The following is a 13,806-nucleotide window of genomic DNA, read 5'->3' on the forward strand; positions in this document are numbered from 1 at the left end:
TGCTTCCATGTTTATTGAATCATCATAAGGAATGGCAAATGGATTTAAATGCTGCCAAATGTGAGGTCATCCGAATTACCACCAAGAGAAACCCCATTATCTTCCCATACACAATACACCAGACAACCCTCAACGTAACCAACCAGGCCAAGTATCTTGGAGTCACCATCACACCAGACCTATCTTGGAAATGCCACATCGACAATATAACGAAAAAAGCCAACTCAACCCTAGCTTTCCTGCGCCGAAACATCCGGTCAAGCCCACCAGATGCCAAAGCCAAAGCCTACAACACCTACGTACGGCCAGGCGTTGAGTATGCCTCCTCTGTATGGTCACCTGCTGCTGACAGCCACATCAAGCAACTAGAGATGGTACAAAAAAGAGCAGCACGGTTTGTCAAGAATGACTACTCACGCCAGAGCAGTGTCACAGAGATGGTAAATTCACTACACTGGACCACTCTACAGAAGAGAAGAGACATGGCAAGAGTCACCATGCTCTACAAGATCAAGACCTTGTAGACGTCACACCAGATCCCCCACTACGTAATGCAAGAACATCAAGAGGCAACCAACAACAACTCAGCCAGCTCAGAACAGCTTCTTTCCGGCCACCATCATCCTCTGGAATCGCCTACCCATACAAGTTGTTGAGAAACCAACCTTGGAGGGGTTCAAGTCGGCGCTGACACAACCACCAACTAGACACATTGCCAGTTTTTACCAGATTTTAAAAAGATGTAAATAGACAATTTTTAACTGTAAAGAGGAAACCAATTGCTGCGCATGTACATAGTTTTAATTTCATCGCGATTATGCTCTATGAAGAGTGAGGCGATTACTGAAGATGATGATGATGATGAAGAATGAAAACTTCGTCCAAGTGAATAGCTTTCTTTATCAAATAAAGACAGCTGTGAATTATAATTCAACTTTCACAAATATTTTCAGGATAAGTATTGCGTTACTTCTTTCACAATTGTCAGGAATATAACGCTAATTATTGCATTTTATTATTTTATTTCTATTTCGTAAACATTAAGACATTATTTATCATATTAAGAAAACAAATAACGGGAATCTTTCATCAATTCAGCCATATCCGTGTTAAATGGTTTGTAAAAGGTATATAACAAAGTGGCTGTTTCATTCTTCATTTGCCAAGCATGTTTAATAATTGACAAATTCGCAATTCGCGAACTCAGCATACTCTTCATCTTGGTATCGTCAACTTCACCTGTAGACGGAAAAAAAAAGTGTTGATATATGTCTGATGAATTTAGGTTATAAGAATGAGAAAAATTTAAAATAAATAAATAAATAAATGCAACTTACTCATTTCAAGAAAGTTAAAAATACTGCGGATCATTTGTTCCATGTTAGTTACGTAATCAGTCATAAGTATTGCTTTGATCTGACTAAGTCCAAAGGCATCAATCATATCTCTCATGTAAATGGCATAAAACCCAGCTGTAAAACCGACAGCTACCTCTAAATGTCTCTGAAAAAGATAAGTGATATTCAAAGCTAAACAGTTGAAGAAGGGATAATAAATCAGCTACATATATCAAGATAACGATCAATATTTTTCACTAGGCAGAAATAATGTGATTTTTATAACAACGTTTTGAGATATCGTATTTCTCGCACAGTTATAACATCAAAATGCAATTCTTACAGATAGCAGTTGTTGGCTTAGGGTATTGTTGTAAACACAACTCCTTTTTGTATATCTCTGAAGACAATCCTGGTAAGCATTAATGACAATTTTGACTTGATCATGGAATATATCTGGGGAATTAGACTTGTATTTTCCTCTTGTAGCATGGATGAAATCTGAATACAACCTAAATGAAAACAACAACATGTGTATAGATGAGTGTACATTACATAGAGTTTTAAATAATCATACAAGACAAATATTATTTCTATTAACATATGCTAACCGTGTATGCTCCTTCTTGTATATCAGTGAAACTATTTTAAAAGGGCTATTTTTCTCAATTGACAAAAAAAAAGCAAAAGATAAAAATAGTAATGCATTTCCATACGACTGGATAATCAATTGATTGTATATTTATATAGTATGGACACATTCTCCAAGCGTATGTGTGTAATAAAATCATGGGATTCAATCTCTCTTTTGGGCGATTGCAATGTGTTTTATAGAGGAAAGGAGGTATTTTCTTATAAGCTGTTAGCAAAATTCTGCAATGAGTCAAATTTGATAAAAACTGTTGTTAATAATGCCTGAAATGAAATATGAGAAGGCTTTTAAAGACATATTGTTGGCTAGCGAAAACAAAGTATGTCTTAGCCTTAGAGTTTAACTTTACCTAGGATGTGTCGCAAATCGTTAGTGTACAATTGTTATTAAAACAATTAGAATTGTCGGAGTCAGTTGATGACGGTTGAGACAAGTCTACATCAGAACCTAAAAGAACTCTTTCGGAATCCGTCAGAGTCTATACACAATTATGTATTGCATGTATCATGAATGTCATGCTTAATTCATTTTTATTGTTGACTATATAAAAATAATGATATTTGATAATGTGAGTTTAATTTAGGAAACATGACACGTGACGTGTATACGTGTATATTGTCTGTAAAATAATATAAACTAATTGGATTTAGTAATATAGAGAAAGTTTGAAGAAATTATTGTTTTTACTTTGAATAAAGAAAATTCCAAGGAGGCAAAGACATCGAAGCTACAGTTCTAAACAGAAAGATAGAAAATTCGCCACAGGATGAGGACGGTCATATGTAATAATCGTTTTAAGAGTAAACATCTAAGGTTAATAAATTAATAATATAAACTTTGTTGTATACCTGGGTGCATCAACAAATTCGTTAACTAATTTAATTCGGAAACGATTTAATTCAAGTACCCAAAATGATTACTTCTTCTCAAAATAACGTCCCATGCACGATTTGCACTTGTCCTTTTTCTCGACCCATGATTCAGACACGAGTTGTAGCCGTCAAGTAACATATTCTGCAGCTATCTGTCCATAACACACCTCAATTCATCTCCTGACTCACATTTCGTACCACGAAGACTATTTTTTTAAGTTGGAAACAGAGAAATGTCAAAAATTGCTGGGTCCAGACAGAAGGTGGGGTATGGTAACAATTCGACGTCGAGTTTTTTTTGTGTATCCATGACAACGTGACTTGAATGGTTCTGCGCGTCGTCGTAATGTCATATGAATCCGGGCCTAAGTAGAAGTCGGCGTTTTCTTTATTGCCGACATGAGTTCCGATCTAAGTAATGTTGCAGAATAGTTTCCAGTGACTGTCGTTCAAGGAGGAACAAAGTGGCTTAGCATTGTACCGCATGTTTTACAGACCACAATAGCCAATACTTTCCCGGCTGACTTGGAAATTATCGTTTGTGTAGTGGAAGGCGAGGAAGGATGCATCAGACAAAACTCTGATGTTTGCTTTCCGTTTCAAAAAAGCGAATCCACGTTTCATCACATGTTATCACTCGATTAGAAAGAAATCGCCTCCTTCATGATACCTTCAGTCGTACTGCTGACACATTTTCATCCTTACCCCATCTACTCCGACGTCAACAAACGAGGCACCCATCTTGGTTAAACGCGGCACGTTCCTAATCTATCAGACTTAATGCACTGAGCTGTATCATATGAAATAGCAAACTTACCTGCTACGTTCTCCATACTTACTTGCGTATCTTAATGTATATACTCCTGAATGGCAGTAACATGTGTGACGCCATTTTCGAACGACCGCCCGTTACGTGACGTATTTTACGGTTTATGACGTTATGAGTGATGACGTCAAAGTTGTGACATAGTACTTCAATTTGAAAACATCTGTTTTCACAGAATTTAAGTTTCATTTTAAACGGACCAGCAGTTTTGTCGTTTTTGAATTAGTTTACACCCTCGTATAAGTGTATTATATTAGCATTATACAGTCAAAAATATACAATTGTGTAACTTAAAATATGTTGAATGTATGTCTTTGATATCGTTAAACTTTAATTTATATAAACTTTAATGTTTTTTTTATTGTACATTTACATTTTATCTGTGCAAACTTTGTTGCAATTTGAATTTCATGTTCATTATACATTGATTAGTTTTGCAGTTTAAAAGTCAAGTGTTGGGGTGCAGAAAGTGCTTTTGCAGCTCCAATTTAAGACAAATGGTTGACTAAAAGCACCACTGTGAGAATGAAATATGAATAAGGAATATATATCACCTTAACAAGTGCACACATCAAATCAAGTTTTGTTTTACTTTATGTCAGCATCGAATTCGGCGTCGGTAATTTCTTCATATGTTTCAAGGCGAAATTATCTTACTAATATTTCTAAATTTTGGCGATGGGTACTAAAATGTAGAACATTAAAAAATGCAATCATATTTTCAGATCTTGCTTCATTTTTCTAAGAGATCATACAAATATCTAAATTAAGAACAAACAAAGAAAAGCAGGACACAAAACCTTTCCACAGGATCCCTAAACATAATTATGAATTTAGCACTTGGTGTCAATTCTTTTATGAAATGAAAGTTGGTGTAACGAGGCTCGTCTAAATATTTGTTGTCTTCTAAATGTTCCCAACAAGTATGCATAAAATATGTCTTGGTGCTTGCATCAACTGAAAGTAAAAACAAGAATTGTATGTCGACGATACCCGGTTCATGTATCAAAGAAACAGCAAATGCAATCTAATGTAAGAAATTTATATTACAAAATTGTACATATATATTTATATTTAATTGTAAATATTTGTTCACATGTATATATATATATCAACCCAAATATGAAATACTACGGTCATATGTAATTATATAACGAAAGGTTTTACTTGAAAATAATGCAACACTTTTTTGTAGCATGTTTCTTATCACCGACATAACTACGAAACTTTTTAAAGAAAAACATTAAAGTTGTACGATCTTTGTCAAAAAATATGCGATATATACGTATAATGTGGTCTTGTTCTCTACGACAATCCTTCTTGACATGTCGTAGGATAGAAAGCAACATACTACTTTTTAGAAAATGACACTAATTTATTTTGATTTAATGTCATTTTGTGACATAATAATTTCAACACAACGTTCGAAGCTCAACTAACCAATTGCCAGTAAATATGTTTGAAGTCTTTGTTACTTAAATGTACGATAGTTTGTTAAAACAATAACAATAAAAATAAAATAAAATAAAAATGCATTTTGATTCGTTATTTAGACCTGTGTAAATATAGAAAATTTGAAAGCTGTAAAATACCGCACAACAAATTACACAACCGTTGCAAATGTAGTTATTTCATTTCTCCACGGTATTTTGTCATATGATATATTAGTTTTAAGGATTTTGACAAATTATAATAGCTTAAAATATGATAAACAAGATCAACAAGGAAAAGCTGCGTTCAATGAACGCAAAACCGAAAAAAAAAGTATTTTTCCTTCATTATTTTTAGTAAACAATTCAAATATGTATTGAAAATATGACTGTGGAATTTAAAATAATGTCATACACGCCGTCGTTAAGTGAAATGTGCTCGATGACGAAAACCGGTCGTATATCTGCACATTATATTTTGAAAATTTAACATGATGGGCAAAATCAGCGTTTTTTATTTCAATAATAACAATGTGACATCATGATTTTATGACGTCAGGAATAAAAGTGAATGTCGTTACACTGCAATAATAAGTGAGAATAACGTGAAATCGCTATAACATAAAAAATATATGCCATGTTTTATTCTTAAATAGTTGATATTTTCATCTTTTCTGGACTTATGGAGCGATGGATAATTAACATAAATTAGCATATATTTCTGACCAACACAGATCTTAAACACATGTTTTTGAATCATAATTTTAATAAGTCTGGTATGGACTAGGGGAGACTTTTCCTTTAGAAATAAACACATTTTACTTTATTTTATTTTAAATTGTTGAAATCAAATTTCACACATGAAATTTCAAAAGATGAATTATAAACAATACACATGCATGTTATTAGAATGTAGTCTCTGTATATATTTATCAACACGATACTAAAGTTATAATCGTAATAAATAATATACCTGTTATTTTCCTATGCATGGTTGAATTTTCGTTTGCTATACAGTCTGCCGCACGGTCGAACATTGATATATAAAATTCAATATTTGTAGTTTCAATGCCCTTTTTTGTAATATCTAAAAAGTTAAATTATTGTTATTAACTATGAAACAAACCATTGTACTATTCAATATTACTTTACATACAGTAAAATTATATATCCAGTTTATAAAATAAAAATCCATTAAATCAGATTGATAAACGCGTGTGTCAGAATGTAAACGCGATGATTCCTTGACAATTTCAGATTAATTTTTTATATGTACCGTACATAACCAAGCAATTAAATCAATTGCTGCGAGATAAACTCTAACTCTTTCGTTTATTATAGAATACTATCAGAAAGAAATTAAAGATACACACACGACTGTTATAGTGGCAAAACAGTATTGTATTCATTTATGTTATAGCTCAATTAAACAATGGTTTGAATAAAACAAACTATTTATTTTAAATATATGATTATCTAAAAATCGTTCGATATGCAAACATAAACATTGTTTTCTATGTTATAATCAATTAGATCAACATATAAAAAAAACTTCTAAGTACACAGAAAGGGAATATGCAATTGGAGAACATTCTTATATGATTTATTTTTTCCTTTTATTCTTAAAGTTGTATTTGGTTTGTATTTGATCATGTATAACATACAGTATATATCAGCATATACATGCGTTTTCGATAAAGAAAGTAAAATGTGGGTCGGAAAATACACATATATCAGAAAACAGGATGAAACAATACTTTGTCTAGAATCTGACACATTATTTAAATGTCATGTTTGTCTACACAATAAAGTTAAAAACACATTTGCACGTAATAAATATACATAATTGTCAAAAGAAAACTAATTAATTTTGATAACTAAGCTTATTACATTCTATTGGATAAAAGCTTTGGTTCGGACACATGATTTAAAATTTTAACGAAACTGACCATATTATAACAATTTTTAGATATAAATTAAATACTGAAACACTAAAAACAATTGATCTCCAGAACGTACAAGGTTTTACGCACGTTAAACTTACGATTTTCTATAGCTCTCATTTTAGGCACATGATTCGGTGCACCAAATCGCTGGCTAGATATCCACTGACACTCTTTCGAAAATGAAGGCCGGCATATGTCTGGATGTTTTGAAATCCTGCCAAACAAATCTGTAGTAGCACTCTTCTTTACACCTTAAATATCGCGTTACACGTGTGAGTCAGGAAACTAAAGGTAGTCTAAAGCAGCGACAGAAAAATATTTGCACCACCGGAGTGTGGCAACTTTGCAACCATTTATACTTGACATAAACACTGAACAATAGTTCCGTATGATGGATAGAATTAAAGTAGAAAAAAACACATCCAATCATTTTCTGTTTTATTTTTCTTATTAACAATTTTGACCGGGCTTCTTTTTCTGAAATCCGCCAGAATTACGAGGGGTGTTCAAATATGATCGCAACTGTGTCAATTTTTCAAAAGTGTTTAACAAACAGTGCCTAAATAAGTATCAAAATGCTTCAAAATATTTACCACTATGTGTTTTACAAAGTTAATGTATTTTAATCCAATTGTTCAAATGTACTTTTTTATATTATTGTCAAGGTATACTGTTCAGACACTTGAAAAAAGCCAAACCTTAATTTTTTGCGTTTGATATTTTGTTCCAGCAATGGTTTTATTTTCTAGTCTCGAAAATAAGAAAGAAGTCACAACGGGCAAGATCTGGCTAATAACCTGTTTCGGATATGATATCCTCGTACAATGGCCTTTTTTGTGTGACGAAGCATTATCTGTTTACAACCAGGGACCACGGAAACCAATTGCTTGTAGACGGTTTTGAAATACTTCTTTAATTGATGAAGGACCTTGCCTTCGTAAAATTTAGCATTTACTGGTTACCCTTTGGAACTGTAATCTGAATAACAGGACCCTGATTGGAAAGGGAAATTACATATTGACCTTTTTGACGTCCATGGCGCTTTTGCTATGCAAGGTCTTTGACTTCCTTTGATAACACATAATTGTTATGTATATTTCGCTTGGGCTCATACAAATGAATCCACGTCTCATCGCAAGTGATGATATTTGCGAAAGATTAATTGTTGTATTTAGGAAATGGTTCATCAATTGTTTGGACATTCTTACCCGAGCTTGTGTTTGCTCTTTTGTAAGGATACGGGAATCCATATGGCACTTATCCTTCTCACTTTAAATAGCGTCTGAGAATTGTATGAGCGGCTCCTACAGAGATAATGACGCATTAAGCTATAAACTTAGTTGTAAATCTTGCGTCAGTAGCAATCAAATCATTTTTTTTCAACCATATTTTCAGACGACGTGCATGAAATGCATCTTTTACTGAATTCACAACACTTTAAAATTGATTGCACCACCCTATGATAGATGAAAGAAAAGCCATGGTTCCCATAAACACGAAATATGTCATTAAATATGTATTTTGCCTTTGTGTCTTTTTACGTCTTTAGTATACACAAATATAAAGCGTTAGTCGAGCTGTTGTCAAAGCTATATGTGCACATGTGTTTATCAATTGAGAGCTTATTGCATATTTGTGATGCATGTGCACAGTTCGTGCAAAACGTGGTTCAAAGTGAGATATTGGCATGGTTACATTCATATTTGAACACCCCTCGTCCTTAAATTCCATTTTGAATTGTTTCCAACATTATCGTTTATTCCAACAGGAATTTCAATTTCAATTTCCCAGACGATTCAAAACTGTAAAAATCATCAATAATATATCCTTTGGTGACGTTAGCAAAGAAACAAAATCCCATTTAAAAAGATTGACTTTTTACAGAATATTTTAAACAAGTATAAATATGGAAAGTTAATATATATTTAAGGTAGTTCGCTTCTTTCTGACCGTAATTTGACAACATTTCAGATCTGAATGATTTTATTTGTATGCAAACAAGTAGACATGCAGCCTGTACTTCCGCAGCATTATTTGGTAAAGAAAAAACGTGGGTATGACGTCAAAGCGCCCCGTTTCTGCGGTGGCGGACGTGCCTATTTTTATCAATAACACGGTTTTTATCAATTCTCACTCGATTTTCTCCATTAAAATTGTATAATGTTCAGTAGACTTACACCCTTTCACTGATGTCTTTCTTTAATTTTTGCTAAATATACTGCGATTCTATGGCTAATTTCCCTTCGTTTTGGCGTACAAATCTGTTGAAAATATTGCGCGTCATCGCAATATCAATATGGAAATAAAAAAACGATCAGCACGGTAAATTTTGTTATATTCCTTTTGAGCATGAATCTTGAAGGTTAATATTAACGCAATAAAAACGGGCCAATGCATACTATAGTTTGCTATTACTGTCTTAAGGTGAGTAAAACGTAATGATTTTAGTGACCTCAATAGATGGTGGAGTTCAAAGAATATACCTACTAATAATTTTATTAAATAATTGTAGATTAAATGTCATAGAGAAGGATGTAACTTGATTCGTACGGAAACTCAAATCTGTATATGTTTTCAGACGAAATTATGTGTACTGTTGAAGAAAAAAATGCAAATTAGTTGGGCATAGTAGGATTGAGATATTCACATTGACTTAATTATATAACCTGTTCGTTTAAATAAAAAGAAAATCATGTAGTTGTTTATTTAACTGTTTTGCAAGAAAATTTATTACCATCCTTTTACCAACATTAAAATTTACGTTTATTTGTATATTAGAAGCTTTAAAATGCATTTTAAAAGGACCCCAATTTGTTAGAAACTACTTTTTTATCATTTCAATAAAATTGTTACTCACTTGTACATAATAAAATTGCTTTTTACTCTGTTTTATAATGATAAACCTTGTATAATTTACTTTGCGTATTGTTATATACACTGGGACCCTTTCACAGGAGAATGATCTATATATCTAAGAAAAAAACACATAATGATTTGTGACACTTAAATATTTTATCAAAGTATTTCCCTGTGAACTAAATATCAATTAAAAGGGCTTAATTATATCAGTTAATAAAAATATGAACACAAGCTATCAACATTATATAAAAAAAAGAATTTTAATAACAGTTAAATATTATGCCAATACTTTCATTAAAATAAATTTAAACAAGTGCAAAATTTCTAGAATTGTTTTCATTAATGAATGACATATATCAACACATTTAATTATCAAAATTAAAATAAAATATATTGTTATGAACATATTAATCATTTTTGAGAACTGACTTAAAAATTTGTCAAACTTCATAAAAAGTTGGTTTAATTTTCTTCATAAAATGGTGGTTGAAAAGGTTTGTTTATACCTGTTTTCATATAAAAATGAAATATTACAATTTATTGAATATTTGTCTTACAAACTTTCAAGGAATAATACAAAATAAATTATATGTGGGAAAACGTTTATATAAAACAAAAGTTATAATATTATCAATAAAAGTATGAGAAAAATTGTAGTATAAAATATTAATATTCATATCACATACATACTGTTATTTTTTAGCAACATTCAACTGTTTTATATTTTGAATGAAAAAGACCTAAAAGATGTTAACAAATGTTAATCAATATAATACTTTGCATTGGCCAATTGCTCTGTAATTATCCATTAAACAAATAAAGTGTCACCCTATTATTAATAATAATAATAATAATAATAATAATAATGATAATAATAATAATAATAATTACCATAATAATAATAATAATACTAATAACAATAATAAAGTGAAACAAGACGAAGTCTAACTTTGTCGTATCTACATGTTTTTACATTGTTGCGCCCAACACCAAAAAAAGAAAAAGAGGTAACATGTGTAATTCAAAATTCAGCACATTTTTTTTTTACATGATTTTGTTTTTCTTCATTTTCAAAAATACCTGAACACAAAGTTATGATAAAAATGACTTGAATCGTATTGTTGCATAGTGATATGTTTATTACATGTTATATGTGTGCATATTCACTGTTGCATGGTCATGTAATAATGCTACGTTTTTTTTTTTCCTTTTTAATTTGAATTGTCATATTTTCGCATTGCTGCATTTTAACTTCAATTTATTGCAGCATTTTGGTATCTTCAAGATAAAATAAGCTTGTGTTTAGGCATTAAACATAACATGCTATTATATTTTTATATTTTCGAATTTCAAAAGCTCCTATCCTGATATGCAATGCAAAATAGTGAAAATGTAATACAACAATAATACGAAAAATGTAACAGTGCATGCAAAGCAAGGAATGATGTAATGCGAAAAAAATGTCCACAAGACAAAGTCCAACTTTGACGAATTAGCATGTTTTCACATTGTTGCACTCCAACCACCAAAAAGCAAAGATCTAACAGATGTTATTTAAAACACAACACATTGTCTTTTGTTTGATATTTGCATGATTTGGCTCTTATTTTTCTTTTTGAATGCAAAAATGTTCAATTAAATACAACTCCACAATATGTATGGGTATTGAAGTGAGGGTAATATATCTTCCACACAAAGTGAGTAGGTATATTAGAAACCCCAATAAGTGTTAATAATCTATAAGTTAAAAAAAAGTTCCCGTAGGAAATGTTCTCTTAAAGTCGTCAAACAGCAATTGCAACATTACGTGAATTTACAACTTTTAACATAAACAATGTAAGAATTTGACACCTTACTTTCTGCATTTAGTACGGAACAATCATTTAGTTAACATAGATTTTGTTAACTTACTTTTAGAAATCTATGTATATAAAGATTTGGATACATCTTTTTAAACGGTGTACATACACTGGCATAACATGTAAATTAAAAATGTGTACAACTCCATTAGTCATACTTTTTATTTTAATCTCCCTGGGATCTTCTTATTTTTGTTTTTATTAGTAATATCTCATCGATATAAATAATAACAATAGTAATAATAATAATAAAATAATAATAATAATAATAATAATAATAATAATTATCATAGTAATAATAATATAACTAATAATTAAAGCAAAATATATATATTATAAAAAAAAAACACGAGCAAACATAAACTTACCGATAAGATAAAAAAAAGGCAGACAGTGCACCTTCCCATCATTCAGTTGTCCATCCTTGGCCATCCAACAAGGATTTTTAAAGTTTGGAAGAAAGCGTATCTGTTTCTAAAGAGAGCAATATGTTTAAACATTTGAGGATGCGACAAAACGGTTTTTTTTTCTGTTTTTTTTTCGTTTTTATTAAATTAGATATGGCACTGACTATACACATACATGTTTAAAATTAATTACTTTATATCAGTGTGTTTGAAATATACCGTTGTATGTTGGTAGCAGGCATTCAATATTATTTCATATGCAGAAGTTATTATTTATGTACTATTGCAAAATGATATGATAATATTCTTACCAGTTCGTTTTTAGAAACACATCTGATCTTAGGCTTTGAAATAAATGTAAAATTTGAAAACCACGTCCAGTTTATGTTTGCCGTATCAATCAAGACTTTGCTTAACTTATATGTTAAATTCCCATCTAAATTTCTGTTTAAATATCCATCTTTTAAAACAACACCATCTCTACGTGTGTTTGTGTCGTATTTTGATTTACACATGTATATGATTATGGAAATAATTAAAATTGTTACAATGTGTAATAAACGTTTCATTTTGCTACGACTAACAAATATTCTTATTTCGTAATGTATATATCAAATAATTACAACTTAAGTCCGAAATACATACAATGCAAAATTTATAAACTTCTGTTATGCATAACTTGTCTTTTAAACACAAATCGTATATATCATTCATCATAAGCTGCTCCTACATAGTTTTATTTTCGAATTGAACATAACCAATGATACACGGTCACGTGCAGTAATTCTGATATATACTAGTAACTAAAGTGATAAAGTAAATCATTTATGTAAGGTTTTAACATACACTTACTTCAACAAAAATCAAGTGACCCTGACGCTCAATGTATACTATAGTGTATCTCATTAAAAATGGAAATTAACTGTTGCCTGGTATGAATTAACAAAACGACGTTGAATAAAAATTAAAACTTTTTTGTAAAATAAAAAAAAGTCACCCTCACGATTATTTAGGATTTTTCTCTAAAGTGTCTATTTTTCTTGAAAAGCAAAGTTTCATTTCTCTACGGCAAGTGTATGTTGTTTATTTTCCGTAGCCATTGCCTGAAGTACTCTACATTTGAAGATGAACGGGGGAAAGCACGTGCCATATTTCTAAATGGTACACGATGCTCTCGGGATCGTTTCATAATTATTTTATAAAGCTGGATATATAAGATGTAACAGTTTAGTGCAATGCATTATGGAGAATTTAAAAAAAATGAATAATAAGCAACAAGAACATCGAGTCACATGAAGTACATCTCGAAATTGCACTTACTTTTAAGCTGAATAGAATCCCTATGAATTTCAAAATATATCTTTATAAACGTCACGGCAAATTCGCATTCTGAAGATTCCTTCATTGCCAGTTTCTGCCTAGTTCCTTAGATCATATTCTTTTACGTTAAAACTCCTGAATGGTATGACTCCAACACTTAAGATGATCCAGATTTTTTTTTTTTTAAATTGCTTATCTATCTCATTATTAAAATATTGCTCCATTTGTGAAGTTAACTGGTTAAGAAAATGAAACACATCATAATTCAATATATTCCAAATCCTTAATTCAAGAACGG

At 31.0% G+C, this 13,806-nt stretch overlaps 1 protein-coding gene across 1 annotated transcript; it reads right to left on the reverse strand.

Annotated features, from left to right (window-relative positions):
* Positions 1 to 598: 598 nt before the first annotated feature.
* LOC132731070 (carbohydrate sulfotransferase 15-like) lies at positions 599 to 12,963 on the reverse strand. The gene is made up of 8 exons (XM_060717180.1): positions 12,500 to 12,963; positions 12,150 to 12,255; positions 7,162 to 7,314; positions 6,091 to 6,204; positions 4,488 to 4,644; positions 1,681 to 1,849; positions 1,338 to 1,503; positions 599 to 1,239 (listed from the first exon to the last, which is right to left on the reverse strand). Exons 1-8 carry the CDS (start codon positions 12,755 to 12,757, stop codon positions 1,061 to 1,063), a joined length of 1,302 nt encoding a protein of 433 aa, XP_060573163.1. The 5' UTR covers positions 12,758 to 12,963; the 3' UTR covers positions 599 to 1,060.
* Positions 12,964 to 13,806: the final 843 nt, after the last annotated feature.

The sequence above is a fragment of the Ruditapes philippinarum genome, unplaced genomic scaffold, assembly GCF_026571515.1.
Source record: "Ruditapes philippinarum isolate M1 unplaced genomic scaffold, ASM2657151v2 ctg5522_1_1_1_1, whole genome shotgun sequence".
NCBI lineage: Eukaryota > Metazoa > Mollusca > Bivalvia > Venerida > Veneridae > Ruditapes > Ruditapes philippinarum.